The 18,571-nt window shown below is 51.6% G+C and overlaps 1 protein-coding gene across 5 annotated transcripts in view; it reads right to left on the reverse strand.

Moving 5' to 3' along the window:
* SLC6A6 (solute carrier family 6 member 6) overlaps window positions 1-18,571 on the reverse strand; it is a 79,218-nt gene that overhangs the window by 35,001 nt on the left and 25,646 nt on the right. For 3 of the 5 annotated variants that reach the window (XM_073231100.1, XM_073231101.1, XM_037023755.2), the window contains exons 3-5: window positions 6,366-6,608; window positions 4,500-4,634; window positions 3,225-3,459 (exon numbers count right to left, since the gene is read on the reverse strand). In XM_073231100.1, the coding sequence (XP_073087201.1) occupies window positions 3,225-3,459; window positions 4,500-4,634; window positions 6,366-6,594 (599 nt within the window). In that variant the 5' untranslated portion in view covers window positions 6,595-6,608. Of the gene's footprint in view, window positions 1-3,224; window positions 3,460-4,499; window positions 4,635-6,365; window positions 6,609-8,771; window positions 8,999-18,571 lie in introns of all 5 variants that reach the window. The other 2 variants (XM_037023756.2, XM_037023758.2) reach the window with 2 other exon arrangements.

An 18,571-nucleotide genomic window follows, 5' to 3' on the forward strand; every position in this document is an offset into this window, starting at 1 on the left:
GAGCTAGTCACTGCAGGGCCGGGGGCTCTTTTCAGGGGTAATCACATAAGCTAAATTTCCCTGCAGAGAGAACCCCAACTCATTCATAGCTGCGTCCTTTGAGGCCCTGTTAAAAGCTGGTGCTTAATATACGTCTCAGCCACTCTCACCAGTGTGTTCCTTCTGCAATATCCAGAACACACAGATTCAGCCACATCACTCCCATTCGCATATACCTTCCATGGTTCCCTTCCTGGAGAACAAAGTTCCAAATCAGCCTAACACTCGAGTGCTCTATCTTTCTCTGCGCAGAGCATTGGCTCTATACAGATGACTTATTCCTAGGTACTCATGAACTTTCAGAATGCCATGCCTCTGCATGGTCTGTTGCTTCGGTTAGGAGTTATCTTTTCTCTCTCCTTTTCAGCCCAATGAGCTCCTATTCATCCCTCAAAGCCCAGCTCATATGGCCCCTCTATTTGCAGAGGGGGAAACAAGGCCAAAGAGGGTTAGTATCTTGCTGCTCTAGGCTACACAGCCAAGTGGATGCAGACATGGAATTATGTAAGAATTGGTACTCAATGGTGGAGCCCTCTCACTTAATCTTCTCTGGCTGGAGAAGTTTTTAGTATGAGAAAAGCCAGGAGAGGGTTTTGAGCTGAGAAATGACATGTATGGAGTCACACCTGATTACAGAGATGCAAAGGTATGGCAGGGAGAGCAGTGAGCAGCCAGTGCTGGGATCTGGGTCAGCTTTGATGGGGGTTCCACGGAGGGGAGTGGATTGTTGTGTGAGTGGAGAGGGTTGTCAGATATGCTGTAAAGGGAGGACCAGAAGGACCTGTGATTAGATGTGGGATTTGAGGTAGAAAGGAGTTTGGGATGATTCCTAGATAGTTTCCCTATATAAAGGGGCTCTGCAAAGATGAAATGAAATGATAGGAGCAAATGACAGGAGGCAGGAGCCCTAGAATCCCTCAGGAGAGACCAGTCTGAGGACAGGCAGGGGAGGAGTCATGAGGAAGACTGTAGTAGTCCCTGAGGACCTCACACTCCCGAGCTCCTCTGCAAGAGCCCCTGTGCCTCTGAGCGCAGGGAGATGACCCAGGAAGGCACCCCTCTGTGACAGAGGGGGCCATGTGGGCAACTGACAATGCACCATGCTTACTGCCTCTGAAGGTTCTATCACTTGAGCTCCAAATGCCCGTGAGGGGGCAGTTTTGTCTACTATGAGGGCACTAAATATACACTCATGGCTCGCATTTATCAGGCAGGTTTTCTCAGGGCTGGCCATGCTTGATCTCACAGCCTTTTCATCTGGGGAGGGCAGTGCTATGTACCCCCCTAGTAAAGGTGAGGACACTGAGGCCCAGAGAGGAAAAGGCACCTGTCCAGGCTCAAAGTGGCACAGTGGGAGTTCCAGTCTGGGCAGTGAAACCATGCCCAGGGCAACGAGGCCCCAGCAGGTGACCAAGTGGAGGGCTGAGTGCCAGTGTCCTAGGTGGGTGGGTCCTGAGTGGTCAGGCTGTGCCAGGAGCAGCAGAGAACAGACACTATAGTCTTGGGCTCCATTCAAGAGGGAAGAATGAAGTGTCTGCATTTCTTTGTGTGTAAACTCAGCTCTCCAGAGGGTGGGGTGCTGAGAGGTGATGAATGTGTAATGCCCTTTGTCTGCAAGTGGAAAATAAGCACACAGAAGGAGCCCCGGTCCAAGTAGCCGGAGGGACCTCTGCACATATATAGAAAGCCTGCATATCACCACAGGGACGAGGGCCGCCTGAGGCAGGGAGGGCCAACTGACCCTTTTTTATCTAGCTTTTCCCAGCCCTGGCCCTAGAGCATGGCTGGGACCACTCAACAGACCACGCCCTTTGCTGTGGGTCTGTTCCTGGGCCAGGTTCTAAGAGGTAGGGAGACACCCTGGAAATAGCAAAGCCACACATGAAAGAAGGAGTGTCACCTTGTGATGATGAGGGACTACCCCCTTCCTTAACCTGCTCCTAGCTCTCAACCTCCATGCAAGGCCTTATCTCAGTTACTTCCGGGATCTAGGGAGCTACACCCAAGTGCTGAGCCCTAAATCTAATAGCTCATGAAAAGCAGGGTAAGTGGTGCACTAATAACATTTTTGATTGGCCTCCAAGCAGTGTGCTAGAAGGATCTCTCGTATGTCAGCTCAGAATTCCCCATGCTTCAGGCTTCCACATTCTGCCTTCCTGATGTTTGTCCTCTGAGTATATTCCTGTAGTTATTGACTATGGAGTTATTGACTATGGCTATGGTGGTAAACTGTAAAAATGCCCATAATTTTCCACTCCTCTCATAGAGAGACAGAGCCTATTTCCCCATCTCTTAAATCTGGGTTAGTCTTGTGGCTTTCTTTGGCCAATGGATCATTAACAAAACCAACGCAAGGAGAGGCTTTTAAGCACTGGGGCTTTCCAACACTGGGGCTTTCCCGTTTATGGTTTTTGGAATGCTGAGCCACTATGAACAAGCCCAAGCTAGCCTGCTGCGTGATGAAACCACACGGAGCAGTTGCCCCTGGCACCGCAGCCCACAGCCAGGTAATCCCCAGAAGGGCTCTAGAGCTCACCACAGTGAGGGAGCCCAGCAAAGACCGGAAGAACTGCCCAGCCATGCTCAGCCCAAACTGCCAATCAGCAGAACCATGAGCCAAATAAATAAATGGTTGTTTGTTCAAAGCTACAGGGTTTAGGGATCATTGTTACACAGCAAAAGCTAACTGATATATTATTTTCCACTCTACTTACCTTTTTCACTTGAGTAACTACTTCAGCTTCATATATGCATTTTTCTCTGTGCAATAACAGGTATGGTGTGCTAACTATATTTTTTCTAAAATACATTAAAAACCAGTATCATTTTCAGACAACAGAAGTTCATATACCTGCCTTTGGGAAATAATCCTCAGAGATCCCGTGGGTGTGGGAACGATTCAGTCCCCTCATTTGACAGTTAAAGAAACTGAGGCTCAGAAAGGGGCAGTGACTTGCCAAAGGTCAAACAGCCAGAACTGGGATTCGATTTCAGGCCTGTCTGAGACCAAAGGCATGAATTTATCTCTAAATCTGCATCCTTCTAGCCCCTACCCTCCACCCCGGATAATGACTCCCCATCCTTGCGGAGAAGATAAGGGAATGGGGTGTCCTGTCTGCCCCCACCCATGCTCTCCCTTCCTTCCTCCCCTCCCCCACTCCTTCATTTAATGAGGCTGGCCTTACTCCCAGAACTCGGTGACAGGGGAGGTAAAGTTGTGGGAGCTGAGGGTGATCCACATGCTCTTGTTCTTGCGCATGGTGTCCTCCATGCACTGCGGTGTGTTCCAGCTGTGGTTGCAGTGCGCCCAGGGCAGCTCCGACTGGAAGGACTGGAACAAGTAGTATGTGGCCCAGGCCAGGATGATGATGTAGTATACATTCAGGAGGGACACGATCACGATGGAGGCATACCCGATGCCTGTGGGGGTGGGCGAGCAAAATGAGAGTCAGGAGCGGGGCCGGCCCCACAATGGCCACATGCTCAAGGAAGGTCCTAGCATCCCCAGGCCCAGGGCAAGAAAGGGGATCATCAAATATGTATAGGATGAATGGATGACTGGATGGACAGACTAGTGAAGAAAGGATGGCTAGATAAATGGAATATCGGAATGAATTGAAGCATGATAAAGGAGGGATACATCTATGAATGAAGGTTAGATGAATGGTTAGACAGATGGATAAACAGATGGTTCGTTGACTGGATATATGGTTAGATGAACTGACAGTGAGTTGAATGGATGGATGTTGGATTGATAGATGCATGTATGGACAGTGGTTGGTTGGAAGGTTAGTTAGATGAATAGATGAATGAGTGAGTGGGTAGGTAGATAGGTGGGAGGATAGATGGTCTAATTCTTGACTAGTTTAATGGAAGAAGGGTTTAATGTATGGATGGATGGATTTATATGGATGAACTGGTGAACACTCACACACTGCCAATTATAATCAGAAGAGTATTTTAATGCATACTAGGTTATTAGGCATAGGACTAAATATTATAATAATGCAGCTACCTAATCTGGTGCTTACTAGTATACAAAGCACTTTTATATAGTTCTGTCATATCTTCAGAGCAACCCTACTTCAGAGTAAACATATTATTTCCATTTTATATATGAAGAAATTGAGGTACAAAGAGACTAAGTGACTTTCCCAAAGTTATAGCAAGAGTTGGTAGTGGGACCTGAACCAGACAGATTCCCAACTCTAAGTAATTATCTTCGGCACTATGCTGATCGGCAGCTGCTAGCTGCGGGAACAGCCTCTCTGGGTTGTGTGCACTGATCAGTTACTGTGAGGGGCAGCAACCAGCTATGATGTAGTGGATGCTACCTTGTGTCAGGCACAGCACCAAGTGGACTTGAATGAGGCTCCAATGCACCTGGCAAATAGTAGGTATTCAATAAAAGTGTGAACTGATGAACACCAGGCCCCAGGTGACCTCTGTCCCATACTCACCAGAGAACAAAGGGCAGATCTTTTCCCAGCAGGTGATGCCCCCTTCAGAGGTATACTGGCCTATGATTACCTCCAGGAAAAACACAGGCAAGCCGCCCCCAAACAGGAAAATAAAATACGGTATGAGAAATGCACCTGCAGAGAGAGCAGAGGTGGGTAAGGGTCAAGCTGTGGACGTCACAGGGGCCAAGCCCAAGCCCTCCCTGCCAAGGCGATCAGGCGATCAGAGGGAGAGTGAGGGACATAGGGATGAAGGCTGAACTACTGGGCCTGGTTGGAAATTCTCCACGCTCTGCCCACCGATCCAGCTGGCAACCCCTTTCCAATGTGCCCTCTTCACCTTCTTCAAATCTACCAGCTGTTTTAAGCCTCTGCACCTTTACTTAGGCTGTGCTGACTGCCTGCCTACCTTGCCCATATCCGTCCATCTCAAATACGACGTCACTGAAGCTTTCACCTATCCTTCCCAGGCCCGCCCAGGGCAGGGAGCTGAGAACTAGCTAGGAAGGATGCAGTAATGAGAAGCAAGAGTGGTTTGGCTGGGAGTAGGAGCCAGGGCAGGAGGGAAGGGCAAAGAGCCAGGGCAAAGGTTCCTACCTGGTGTCCGCTAATGGCTTCAGCGGGTCCTTAAACCCTTTGAAACTGAGGGCAACCTGGGTCTATGTGTATGTGCTTTGTTCTGGGGAGCATCTGGGACACTCTTATCAGAGTCCCAGAGGCACCTGAGACCTACAAAAGATTAAGAAACCAGGCTCTAAGGCAGAATTTCCCAAAAGGTAGTTCTCCTGACTCAGGCGGCACATGGCATGCCCATCTCTGCTGGCCTACAAGCCTTTGATGACAGGCAGTTATGAATGGTGAGCTACCCAGTTCTGAGCCCTTGGTGGTACCAGTGAGAAAGTCTCTGTCCTGTGCTGCCCCACTCAGGCACCTCCAGCAGGAGAGGGTTCTAGCTCAGAGCCTTCAGCTGGTCAAAGAAAACCCCGAACACCAAAAACCCAAACCAACCAGCCAGAGATCTCACATTTGAAAAACATCTTCAGTGGGTGAAGGGAGTCAAAAGGTACAAACGTCCAGTTCTAAGAGAACTAAGTTGTGGGGATATAAGGTGATTATAGTTAATAATTAATAATACTGTACTGCATACATGGAAGTTGTAAGAAGTAAATCTTAAAAGTTCTCATAGTAAGAAAGAAAATGTGTAACTGTGTGGTGACAGATGTTAACTAGACTTATTGTGGTGATCATTTAGCAATATACACACGTACTAAAAATCATTATGTTGTACACCTGAAATGAATACAGTGTGATCTGTCAATTATATCTCAATAAAACTGGAAACAAATTTTACATTAAAAAAGAAAAATAAAAAATATCCTCATTACATTTTACTTTGTTGGATACCTTTCCATTATGGCAAATTATACTAGTTTTCCATTTATGGGGAGAAACAAAGCTTGCTTTTGAACTACATTTGGTAAATTAAGAATCAGTGAAAGCAAATGTAAGGAATGATACAAAGTCAGTAGTTGGGAGGTAGGTGGGTATGGGGGACTTTATTCAATGAGGACATGTGAATGTCTGAAGCTTGGACACGTGGGCCTGGCATCACTGCCCCTCTTCCATGATGGCAAACTAGAAGATCAGAGAGGGTAGGGGATCTGCTCAAGGTAGCACAGGAAGACCCTGAAAGACACCACCCAACTCCCAGCCATTCTCATTTCCTGCCTCTGAGGTGGGGTGGGGTCTCGGAGGGCTGATGGGGGGCAGGGGGCAGTCAAAGTGGAGGTCTGGGAAAGCAGGGCATGGAAAGCCCACCCAGTCTGGCCCCACTCTTTTACCATTCTTTGCCCAGCCCAGGCTTACCTCCACCATTTTTGTAGCAGAGGTATGGGAAACGCCAGACATTGCCCAAACCGACAAAGCCACCAGCCACGGAAAGCACAAAGTCGATCTTGCTGGACCACTTCTCCCTCTGTGGGGGCTTCCCCTCAGCCTCATCCTCAGGCCTGGTGCCTGGGCTCTTTCCCGGGGATGGCTTCAGGATGTCCTTGTGGAAGTCTTTCAAACACTGCAGCTTCTCTTTGGTGGCCATCTCCTCCTCACTTTCTATGAGGGACAAAACAGAACCCAGTGTGCAGTTGGTAAGGGACAGCTGCGTGCCTTCAGCACAAACTTCCCTTCCCACCCACGGCTCTGACCTGCTCAGGCCTGTGGCAGGGGACCTGCAGTCCTGTCTATCCACTGCTCTGACATCCGAATGACTCCCCCTCCCCCTAGGTGAGCAGGGACCTCATGATTCAGGAATTGACAGGTTCCATTCCCCAGGCACCTGCTGATCAGAAGCCTTGGGGGCCCTGTGTTTGCTGTCCCCTAAAGTCACACCTCATCCTGTACCTGCAGGCAGATAGGCATGAAGCCACCCCAGCTCTCACATTATCTCTACAAAGTAAGACAAACTCCAAGCCATTCTAAGGCACCTTCCAAACAGCGGCCTGATGGCATTTTCTAGAAATGAACAGATACTATTTCTGAATTTCAGATTTCCCTAGCAAATGGGGGCTCCCATTTCACTTGTGCCTCAGCACAGTGCCTGGCCCCCAGGAGGTGCTCATTTCTAACTTAAAGAATTGATCAATGTAAATGAATGAAGAACGGGGTTTCAGGCTGGAATGGAAATATCTGAAAACAGGGTTTCCATCAAAGTATGGAAAATAGATGTTTATATTTCATTAGTCACATCTCTGGAGCATAAGAAATAAGGGATTTGTACTGGTGAGGATTATGTAAGAATGCTGGTTAATCTCCATTTGCTCATTCCCGTCCATCCATTCTCTGGCTTGCTCTGACCTGTATCATCCACACTCCCTTACCCTCTGACTCACTGTCCGGTTCAGCAATTGGAGGCCCCAGAGGAGGTCAAATCTCTAAGCTCCAGGGGGCTGTTCGTGGTCACCCTCAGCCCACTGATGCTTGGACCCCACCCTTGAGGAAGTCTGCCACCAGCCAGGACAAAACCTCTTCTTTCTCTACTTCCAGGTCCCTAAGCCTCACTTGCCCATGAGGGCAAAAGCATCGTTAAGTCGCGGCCTGGAGGAGAGGGAACCTTTGGGGTTCCCATCACATGGCGAAGGGCCGTGGAAGACAGGAAAACTGGGGGAACCAGAGCTAGTGCAACTACCCACCCCTTTCTGAGGGTGTTTCCCCATCTGCAGAAATAATGATGACAGCAAAGGTGACCATCAGAGCCAAGCAGCCCAGAACACAATTTGTCTTAATGATGCAAATTGGGGACCAGCAGTGAAGTTACCAGATTTCAAAGAGAAGTCCAGATTTCTAGGTTCTCTTGGAAAACTGGAAGGTCAGGCCATGTTGGGTTCACACTCCTTATAGTGACCAACAACTGGATGGACCAGCCGCATGCAGCCCCATCACCTGGGTACACCTGGGCCGGCTTGCCCCCCGGGTCCACAGTGGGCACCTGAGTCTGCCTCATCAGAGTGCTCAGCACCATGTGCAAGTGTCTTGTTCAAGTGCTCTTCCGCAAGGTTCCTGTGGACAAGTCTTGTCCACTGCTGTGTGCTCAGAGCCAGGCACATAGTAAGTCATCAAGTGAGAGTTGTTGGGTACATGGTTCCAGAGTGGCATCTGGACACAGCTGGTGCTAAGTACAAATCCTGGCTCTGCCGCTTCCCAACCGTGGGACGGGCACCTCACTCCGCCTGAGCCTTGTGTGGTGCAGAGGTGGTGGGGCAGGGGGCTGCGCCTGAGAACCTGGTGTGGAAAGGGGACGCATTGGACTGGCCTCAGCCGCTGGGCCCACATGGGGGCTGTGCTCTGAGAAGCAGAGGCACAGGAGCACAACAGAACCCCCATTTCCCCCACGCCTCCTTCCTCTCCCTGGCTTGGGGTGGGGGACCCCAATTGTTTCACTATCTGGCAGTGAGCAGACCAAGAAAAGGCTTCCTGGAGCCAATGGGCGGCTCACTGAGCCCCTCCCCTGTCTCCCGGAGCGCAGACTGGCGGCAGCATCCGCATGGCCTTTCTTTGCCTTGCTCCCCTGGGGCAATGCAGGGGTTCAGCCGGGCGTATGGCTACTGTAAAAATAGCCTGAGCAGCCTGCATTGTTCCAGCATGAATTTGTGCAGACCCCGATGGTTATCTGAGCAGCCCATTGTGGGCCGACTGGATGGGAGCATAATTGCAGGATGTCGGACTCAACTCCCTCCTAGAGGAGATGTTTTTCAGGGAATGACCCCTGAGCCTCCTCACCAAGAAGGGTTGGTTCCGCCCTTTCAGGCTTTCCTTCGAGCTCAGGCTGTAAGGCACTTCACAAGTTCCAGCCAGGCGGACGGGGCAGGTGGCCAGCTTCTACGCACACAGGCAGTTGGGGCTGGAGAGGTCTTCCCCACTAGGTGCCACAGTCCGCTTCCCTTGAGAGTCCTGGCTCTGCCCTCTGGGCCCCCAGATCCGCTTGCCACACAGGCACTCAGAGAGCCCTGTAGGAACATGGGAGTGAGGGGCAAGCGACAAGTTACCTGAGACCCTCTGCTCCAGCCCCCTCTCCACACTCAGCCCCCTTCTTCCCAGCGCCTGTGGCTGAGCCAGCCTAGTGGGTAGGGCTTGAGCGCACAGAGCCTGGACCTGTCATGTGCCTGGCATTGTGGGGGCCTCTCCACTCCTCACACCCAGTGGCATCTGGGGATGTGTTCCTTCATCTCCATCCCCTGCCTCTAGCTCCCTCTGGCCAGGCCATCACCCATGGCCTCACCCAAGACTCACACCTGCATGAGGTCAGACCCAGGTGCAGGTGACCCACTCCCTCTCAGGGGGCTCATTCCATGACTCTCTGGGGTGTCTGACCAACCCCACCCCTATAAGAGCCCATTGCAACAAGACCCCTGGATTCTGCCTCCTGTACATTCCTGGAATCCACCCACGACTCTCCATCACCATGGCAACCACCGTGTTCCAGGCGCTGACAGCCCCCGCACGGGCACCCACGGGGGGCCTCCTCGCAGGTCTCCCTGCTGCTACTCTGCACAGCCGCCACCTCCCCCCACCCACAAGAAATTCTCAGCTCAGCAGCTGAAAGCAACTTATAAAACGTTAATAGATCAGAACGCTCCCCTTCCCCAACCCTCCATGACTCCTACAAGGATCACAAGTTCCTCCCCATGGCTTACGAGTCCCAGCGCTCGACCTGCCTCCCCACTCCCACTTCTCCTAGGGACACTGGCCCCACAGAAATGCTGTGGCTTGTCTCACTCCTCGCGTTCCAGTTGCTTATGTGGCTGCTCCAAGCCCTCTGGTGGCAGTTTGTCCCCTGTAGAAATCTGAGTGTGAGCCCTGGCCTAGAAGCTAACTGTACTTCCTGGCTGGGTGACCTCAGGCAAGTTACTCAACCTCTCTGTTATCCTCACCTGTAAAACAGGGATAATTGTGCCCACCTTATAAAGATGTTGTGAGATTGAATGAGGGGTGGGTACCTGGAAAGTGCTCAGAACAGCATTTGGCATGTAGTGAGTGTTCCTTATATAGTTGCTGCTAGTATTACAGTTGTTTTTACTGCCATAATTATTACTGGGTCCACCCCGACCCTGGGTATGTAAGCCTAGTCAGGGTGAGCAGCAAGGCCCAGAGAAGCCAAGTGACACTCCCTAGGTCACACAGCTGGTAGCGACCATTATGTGCCTGAACCTTGGCTTTGCTTCTGCTGTCCCTCTGCCAGCCCAGCCTGATCTCAGACAAATGCCCTGGAGGCCTTCCACCCATCACCTCCCAGGACAGCCCGCCCCATGGTGCAGTAAGCGCTTAGGAACGAGCCCCCTCCACAGGCGTTCCAGCAGCCTGCTGCCTTGCCAGCAGCCGCCAAGAGCTGTTTTCCTTGGCGCTAGGCCCAGGGCTATTTTGTAGCGACTGTGATACATAATTCCCCATTTTAAGAGCTTCCTCTTTAGTTATTACAGCTACAAGCGATTAGAATCAGCTCTGATACAGAGGCTTTGGGATGAGGGCTCCCTTCTTGCTAAGTTGAAATTCTCCTTATCTCAGTTTCCAGAGGTCAAGTCCAGAACTGGCTGTGCCTGCAGACCCACTTGCAGATCACTGGTCAGCTTTGTATGCACGTATGTGGACAGATTCAGTCGGGCCCCAGTTGATGCCATAGATCTATAAGATGCTCCCTGGCTTCTCTCCAATTTAAAACTACCAGATTTTTGAGTAGTTACTCTGTACTGAGCTGTCAAGAAAGTGTTCTATTCATCCTCAAACACCCTAACTGTGAAAGGGGCTTTTAGTACCATTTTACATACCAGGGAGGCTGGGGCGCAAGCAGGTGAGTGAGTGCCCTGCCTGAGGCCATGCACATGGGAAGGAGATGGGAGCCAGAATCCTGCCTCATCTGTCCACGTCTAAGGCATGGAAGCTGAGAGAGGAGGAGTTTTCTGCGCTGTTTGCAGATGGGGGTGCTGAGGCCAGAGGGAAAGGGAAGCAGAGCAGCAGTGCAGGGCTGGGGACTGGGGGCCCACCTGTCTCCCCAGGCCCTCCCAGCCCCCGGCTCTGGCTGCCCACACACCAGCCACCTGGGCCTTGTACTGAGCTGCACCCGCTGTCACAGCTGCCTCCCAGCACCTGCCACCTCAGTCCAAAGCTCTGGGAGGCACTGAGCCCTAGCCTCTTTTTTCTGGACAGGCTGCCCATGAAGCTGGGGGGTTCTCTGCCTTGCCCTCCATGCAGAACCTGAGCCTTCTCAAGCAAACAGCTTCCCATAGAACAATGACTTAAATCTCTCACTGTCACTGACGACTTGTGAGTTCTACTGTGTTTTTAAAATAAAGAGGGCAGGTACTTTTTCTGTTTGCTCTATTCACTCACTCCAAAAGCGTCCAGCACACAGCCAGCCTCTAAGTGATCTCTGGGATTGATTAGATCATCACTGTTTCTCAGTGAAACTCTGGGGTTTACGTACATGGCTCCCAGAATCCCAGAACTGGGGCAGGAGGAGACCTGGATGACAAACCCATTTTACAGGTGGGGAAACCTGAGGCCTGACCAGCCCCCAGCCTGTTTGGCTTACTATGCAATCAGGCACACCAGAGCAAGAGGTCCATCTATTGTCTCTCCTTTCCTCATTTCCCCATCCACTCCAGAGCCAGTGTTCTGGGCTCACTGAGGCTACAACTAAGCTGTGTGATCTGGAGTAAGTAACAGCCTCTCTGGGACTCAATAGCTTCCTCACTGGTTAAAAATAATATGACTAAAACTAAAACCTCTCAGGGATTAAAAAGGATGATTCCTATAAAATGTTCAGCACAGGGCCTGGTAATACTGAGTGGTTAATAAGTATTAGCTATTACCGAAGAGAAAAGCCATACACATTGGGATTTTATTGTACTATGCAGCAGGCATTCTATTCTAAGTGTTTAAAAAAAAGAAGCAAGCTGCATTACTGGGCACTGACTGCAAGCACATTTATCTAGCACCGTGCTAAGTGCTTTGCCAGCATTTTCTTAGCCCCCTCCATGGGTGCTGTTATCATCTCCATTTTGCTGACGAGGCCCGGAAAGCTGAAGTTATTTGCCCAGGGTCGCATAGCAAGTTAAAGGCCACTGGTGCTTCCACTGGTTCCCAGGTCTGCTTTGGCCTCTGAATTACAGATTCTGAACCACTCGGCAAATGTAACACCACAGAATGAAATCAGGTCTGGAGCCTTTAAACCAGCTTCAAGCCACTGGACTAGGTTGACAAATTAGGGAAGTAGGAGAGGGCAAACAGGGAAGTGAGGGGACACATGACAGAGACAGGGCAGGGCCTGGGGACCTGGGCAGCAGTCAGGGTCCAGCCACAGGGATGGGCTGGGAAGGCAGATGAAACAGCATCGGCTTGGGCAGGACAATGACACCGTGGGCCAGAGGCGTCTTCTAGCAAACAGGGAGAGTCTCCCAGACCTTAGACCTAAGGTGGCTCCTTCAAGCACTTCCACAGCAGGCAGGGGCAGTCTCAGCGAGGAGTGCTGAGATAAATTAGTAATGTCTGCCACGGGCATGCCCCTTGCTTATCATCATGGCCCTAGGATTTAACAATTAGGCACCCAAAACAAAAACAAAAACAAACACCTGAGTTGTGTGAAGTGCACTATTCCACCTTCTACTTAGGGCAGTTATTTTTTTAAAAAAAGTAGAAATTAGTCAAAGAAAGTTTTTTTTCTTTCTCATAAAAACACAATTGAAAAAAAATCAATTGAATGAATTATGTGGTCTGCATCTGTCTGTCTTTCTTGGTTATCTATTCCTAACTCAGGCTAACTCATGCACGACAAGCTCGAAGGCTCCCAGGTGCCTGGTGGACAAAGGACAGAATACGAGGGGAGGCCACAGGGAGGAATACAGTCTGCAGCAAACGGGAGCCTGGGGTCCAGCCATAGGCAGCTCTCCTCAGCCTCAGCTATGCAGGACTGTGGGACTGCCTTTGGGACTGTGGCCCACTGAGGCCAGATCCTCCAATTGGGAGGTGCTGAAATCTGAACTGTATGCACACATGCATTTTCCAATTTCTAAAACACTGCCAGCTGTATACAAAGTTTGCCTTCTTTGGTCATACCATTGCCCCAGGTCACCCAAGGTGGCCGCAGCAAAGGGCAGGACAGGCGTGCTGGAGATGCTGACCGGCCGGCCTCAAAAGCCCAATGGCTCACCCGAGTGAGGTCAGCCAGGAAGCCTGGCATTGTTTTGCCGGGAACAAAGCTGAAACAATGAGGAACAATATTGGTCCTAGTGAAAGTGAACTGTTTGGGAAACTGTTTTCAGCATGACATCTGTGGGGACAATGCTTTTTATCTACCTGGGGTCCAGTGTGGTCAAGGTCTTTCCCTCCTCTCATCTAATGGCAACTCCCACCCCACAAAACCTCCACGTCTACCCTCAGAGACCCCCAACTCCACTGAGAACACCCTGCCTGGCTCATGGTTGGCCCTGAACCTATGTAAGAGTTTAGTTCTCCCCAAGCCTCGCAGAGCCTCCACTTTCACAGATCAGATTAGAGAAGGGGAGGTCTGGGGACACAGGGACCTACCAGAGCAAGTCTTACTTCTTGATCTGTGGTTTGCAGAGGAAAAAGTGGGTGAAGGTGAGTGGGCTTTGCATAGAACTGGCCTCTGGGACAATGCTGGTGGCAGGGGGGCAGGGCGTGGGTACGATGTGCAGCCACCTTATCCTCTTCCACTCACAAAAATGTTTACAGGTAATAGGTCTGGGGACTGGGTCCAAATATTTTTCTTGTCTCCTTGGAGGTGGCAGGCCCTGACCTAAAGCCCAGAGAACCATGGGCGGGCAGCAGAGAGGAGGGCGGACACAAAAGGGACATGCAAATTGCAGGGGCGTGGGTGCAGGCCAGGAGCAGGCTCCTCTGTGGCAGGGCTGGGCAGGGGTAGGTGCTGCCTCCAAAGGTGGAAGCAAGGTGGGAATATGCTGCGCCCATAACATAGGCACCCCAGGCACTGGCCGAACAAGCCACTGAGTCAAGGGAAAGGGCAGTAGGTAGGAGTCAAAAAGCTGGGTCTAGTTCCAGTTCCACTAGGTCACACAGGCCAAGTACTTCTCCCTGTGCATCCTGGATGTCCAGGGATAAAGCAGAGTGAGGGAAGCTTTGGCAAGCAGTGACTGCTTAGGAAATATCTCCTGAGACCTTACTCTACTAGGTGCCAGGCACTGCTCTAGGAACTGCAGGCATGGAGGTGAGCCCCGAGGAGTGACATTCCAGAAGGAGTGACCAACATGCATAAATGAATACATGTTTACGACCAGGACCGCATGTAGAAGACAACCAATAGGATGAGGTCTCGGTGACAGGGGCATGGCAAGTCAGCAAGGCCCTCTGAGGAGGTGATGTTTCCTAACAGCAGATGCCCACTGGGGACTGGCTCTGGGCAGGCCCTGTGCTAAGCATTTTTCAGACACCAACTCATCTATGCCTCTCAGCAGCCTGGTATGAGGCCCAGAGAGGTGAAGCCACTTGCCCAAAGTCACACTGCTGGAATTTAGACACAGGCAGTGGGCTTTAGGGTCTGCGCTTTAAACCACACTGAAGCCGAGACCTGCATGGCAAACCTCTCGGGGAGCAGTGCTTGAGAAGAGGTCTGTACCAGGCATGCTAAAGGAACACAGAGAAGGCCAATATGGGACAGAGAGCAAGGGCGGATGGGGCCTAGGTGACCTGGGGAGAAGGCCGGGCTGGCAGCCATGGTTAGGACCTGGATTCATCCAGAGGCTTGGGGGAGCCCCTGGAGAGTTCTGTGGTGTTCCAGTGGGGGCTCAACCTGTTTGGCTACAAGCCCCCACTCGTCCTTGATGGCCTGGGAGGGGATTCGAGGGCCCATGTTGGGCTTTTCCCTGTAAGCTGTTGCTAGTGGGGACTTTCTAGTGGGAGTCCAAAGAGCATGAGTCCTCACCCTGGACACCCCGGAGCCGCCCAGCCTCCTCAGGAACTCAGCACCTGTGGGATGGGCTGAAAGCAGCTGCTGTTTTTTTGCAGAGGGACTAGCCAAGATGGGTGGCCAGAAGTCATTCCCCATGGCCAAGGGCCACAACAGAGGCAACATAGAGAAGATGTTCTAGTGCATCAAGTCAGACCCCTCACACACCTTTGTGGGTGAAGCCCATGAGTTTGGGAGAACAGGTCAGCCTTTGATGCTCTAAACTCTGGAGCAGGTCACATCCCGTGCTGAGCAGGCACTTACTCTCCCGGGGCTGGTTGGGAAGAGAAGCCCCAACTGTCCCACTCTGAGTCCCTACAAGGCTGGACCAGGGCCACTGCAGGGTTTACAGGGTCCCCTTCCTGCCTTCAAGGTGCTAATGTCCAGAGATGAGGGGAGGGGCTCGTCTGTCAAAGTAACAAAACTACGAGTTCAGGAGGAGGACAAGGGTTCTGCCTCTGGGTCAGGGCGAATGAGAGTGGGGCCTCAAGGAGCAGGTCCTGCGACCCCCTCAAGACTGGGCCCCACAGGCTGGCTGGGCCTGCAGGAAGGCAGGGGCTCCAGAAACAGTCAAGCCTCACAGATTCTACCTGAGGGGGATCGGACCCCAAATGCCACTTGGTAGATTTCCAGCATACGCTGCTGCAGCAAAGCTTGGGTAAAGGCGAGGAGGTAGGGAGACGGAGAATGGCCACCATATTGTCTACCAGGGCGCTCAGGGCCTGTTTCCAGGCACGCGGTGGGTGAGTCAGCAGGCAACGGCCTCCTGGCACTGACTCACCAGCCACAAGCCTGTCATTCTTCTCCTCATCAGCCTCCCCACCACCCCAGCCCTCAGCCTGGTTTTGCAGGAAGTGGGGGTGGGGTCAGCCATGATCCTGAGGCAGGCTTGCAGAACCCAGGATTATTTCTGGAGGCCACAAAAAAAGAGACATGAGAAAAAAGAAAGGCTCAGTTTCCATTTCCTCAAACTTCCCCTTTTAAGCTGTAAGAACCCTAAAGCCACCCTCCTCTCACTGGCTGTGAAAAGCAAACAGACGGCAGTCCCTCCTTCATGCTGTAGAAACTGGAGAGAGACAGGCCCTGGCAACAAGGTCAGCTAAGGGCATGCCTGTGGCCCAACACCGGTTCAGAGCCCTGTCACTCCCGACGCAGTCACAGGGCTCTACCGGAAATCGCAGCTCCATGGAAACCAAACAGGGCTCGCTTTGCTGTATGGCCCTGGGCAAGTCACCTTCCTCAGCCTCGACATTAGAATCCACAAGATGGGCATAGCATCCTGTCTACAGTGTGAAAACTAGCTCACTAAATGTTTGTAAACAAGCTCTCTGTTCTCACTGTTCCTCTTTTAAACACATTTCTCCTCTTCTTCCTTTCTAGCTCCACCCTTACCTCACCCTCACTTAGAAATTTAGTTTAAGGAGATTTGGGTGCCTGTGCAACTTAACAGCCTGCAATTTAGCAGGACAAAGGCAGTGATCGACTAGCAATGTCTGCTGCTGGTGCCCTGGGTTTACGCAAAGGGGCTTTTTTGCCTGGACGTTTGGTCCATTTATCTGGAAGTCAAATTTCAGGCATCCTCTACCATCCTCAGCCCACTCAAGATCCCCAGGGGCTACTGAACCACACATCCTATGCTTTCTCATGCCTTTATACCCTGGCTTGTACTGTTCGCTAGACCAGCACACTGTTCCCCCTTCCCCCAACCTGAGTAACTCACAGGACTCCTCAAGTAATCCCCCAGAAGAGTGGCCCCAAGGACTGTCCAGTGCCTTCCCTGAGCTACACAGGCCACACCATCCCTATCCCTACACTCACCAGCCCATGTTCTAATTGTCTGCTTACTTCCCTGTCCCCCTGGGCCTGGTTCCTAACACCCAGTATAAGGCCCAGCACTGTGAATATTTGTTGGGCAGAACATTTTAGGGCTCAGGACTCTGGGGACACTCACTGTAGGAGTAAAGCATCTTCTGCCTTACAGCTGTGAGGGGTCCTTCAATAGGATGATAGAGCAAAGAGCAAATTTTAGGACACGGGCAGGGCTGTGGTGGGAAGAAGGATGGGCAGACATACCCTCTGAGAGAGAGAAAGGGGCTGCGTTCCCAGCATCTGAGCATAACTCCCTCCAAATGGGCAGAACTAGGCAAAGACTTGTCCTTTTTTGAAACATGAGCCCCAAAACCTTAGCAAGTCATTTCTCATTAAAGGTATTCCCGAAGCATCTTCCAAAAATGACTTGGAAGTGAATACTCCTTGATCCCCTAAAGGTTGCCAAATGCTGGGCAGGTTGGCTGGTAGATCCTGCATGAAATTAAATGCTCACAATGAGGCCTTGGAGGTCTTGGCATGTGCAGACGCAAGCCCACATTCTAGATGAGGAAACTGAGGCCCCAGGCCCACAGCGGGATCAACACGAGACACCAGCCTCTTTCATGGACGGACCATCACAGCGAGAGGAGCTCATTTCACACAGGGGAGACTGAGGCCTGAAGGAGGTGATGGAGGCAGGGACGCTCCCAGCACCCCCAACCCAGTGGCATATGGTAGGTGCCAGTGGCTGAAAGCACCACTCTCCCTCCAAACCTGGGTGGACGGGACTCATATCTAACTGCGTCAGGGTGGCGGCTGTTGGTGAGGTGGCAGTGGCGGCTTCCAGGGCTACAGGATGGCGCCTAACAGCAGCTACCGCTCAGCTAGAAGAAAACTCAGCATTACAATCCACACGGGGTGGGGGGAGTGGGCTTGAGGGCGGACTGACGCTTCTCATCTGTGGTCTTACAGGAATCTCTATTTCCCCACCTGGAATCCAAGGCTCTTTATATTTGTGTGCCCCTGTCCCCAATCTTGGCCATCTCATTTCCTTCTCTTGTCCTGCATGAGTCCTGGGGGTACCGTTCAACCCTGTGCTTCATTTGTGGGCACTCTTATGTTTTAGGTGGATCCCACCAACCTTGAGGACATACGTGGTCCAAGTGTCACCTCTTCCCAGAAGCCCTATTTGCCCTCCCCACTCTGTCCCCTTGTCTCCTTTGGCCTGTGTCACCCAACCATCCACCAGGCTCTTGCTCAGAACTGTACAATGCTGGACAAAGTTCAAAGTTCTCCTTAGGAAGCCTCAGTTTCTCCATCTGCAAAACAGACCACACAGTCCATAAAATCATCCCTTGCTGAAGTCTCTGGGCTCTTGGGCAGAGGAGGTAGATGCCCAAGATCCTCACATATGCCTGAACATCAGCATCCCATGGGATTCTGGCTGAAAATGCAGACAGCTTGGGCCCACTCCAGACCTACAGACTGAATCTTCAAGGCTGTTACACTAGACCCCCAGGTGCTCTCTTAGACTCGGTGAGGTTGGGTACAGTAGCGCAATACCTGGTAATATGTAAAACAAAACTGACCAGAGAAAAAGACTCTTACTGGCTGATGGTAATGCAAACAGGCATGCATGGCTTTGTGCACACGTGTGTGCATGTGGACTGTCTCCCTAGCCAGCCTGAGAGCATCTGAGGGATATGCCTGGCTGGGCCAGGCTTCCATCGGCCCTGTAAGCCCAGGGCCTCCCCACGTAACCATGTGCCTGGACCTGCCAGTTTGCCAGAGT

This window comes from Manis javanica, chromosome 3, assembly GCF_040802235.1.
Source record: "Manis javanica isolate MJ-LG chromosome 3, MJ_LKY, whole genome shotgun sequence".
NCBI lineage: Eukaryota > Metazoa > Chordata > Mammalia > Pholidota > Manidae > Manis > Manis javanica.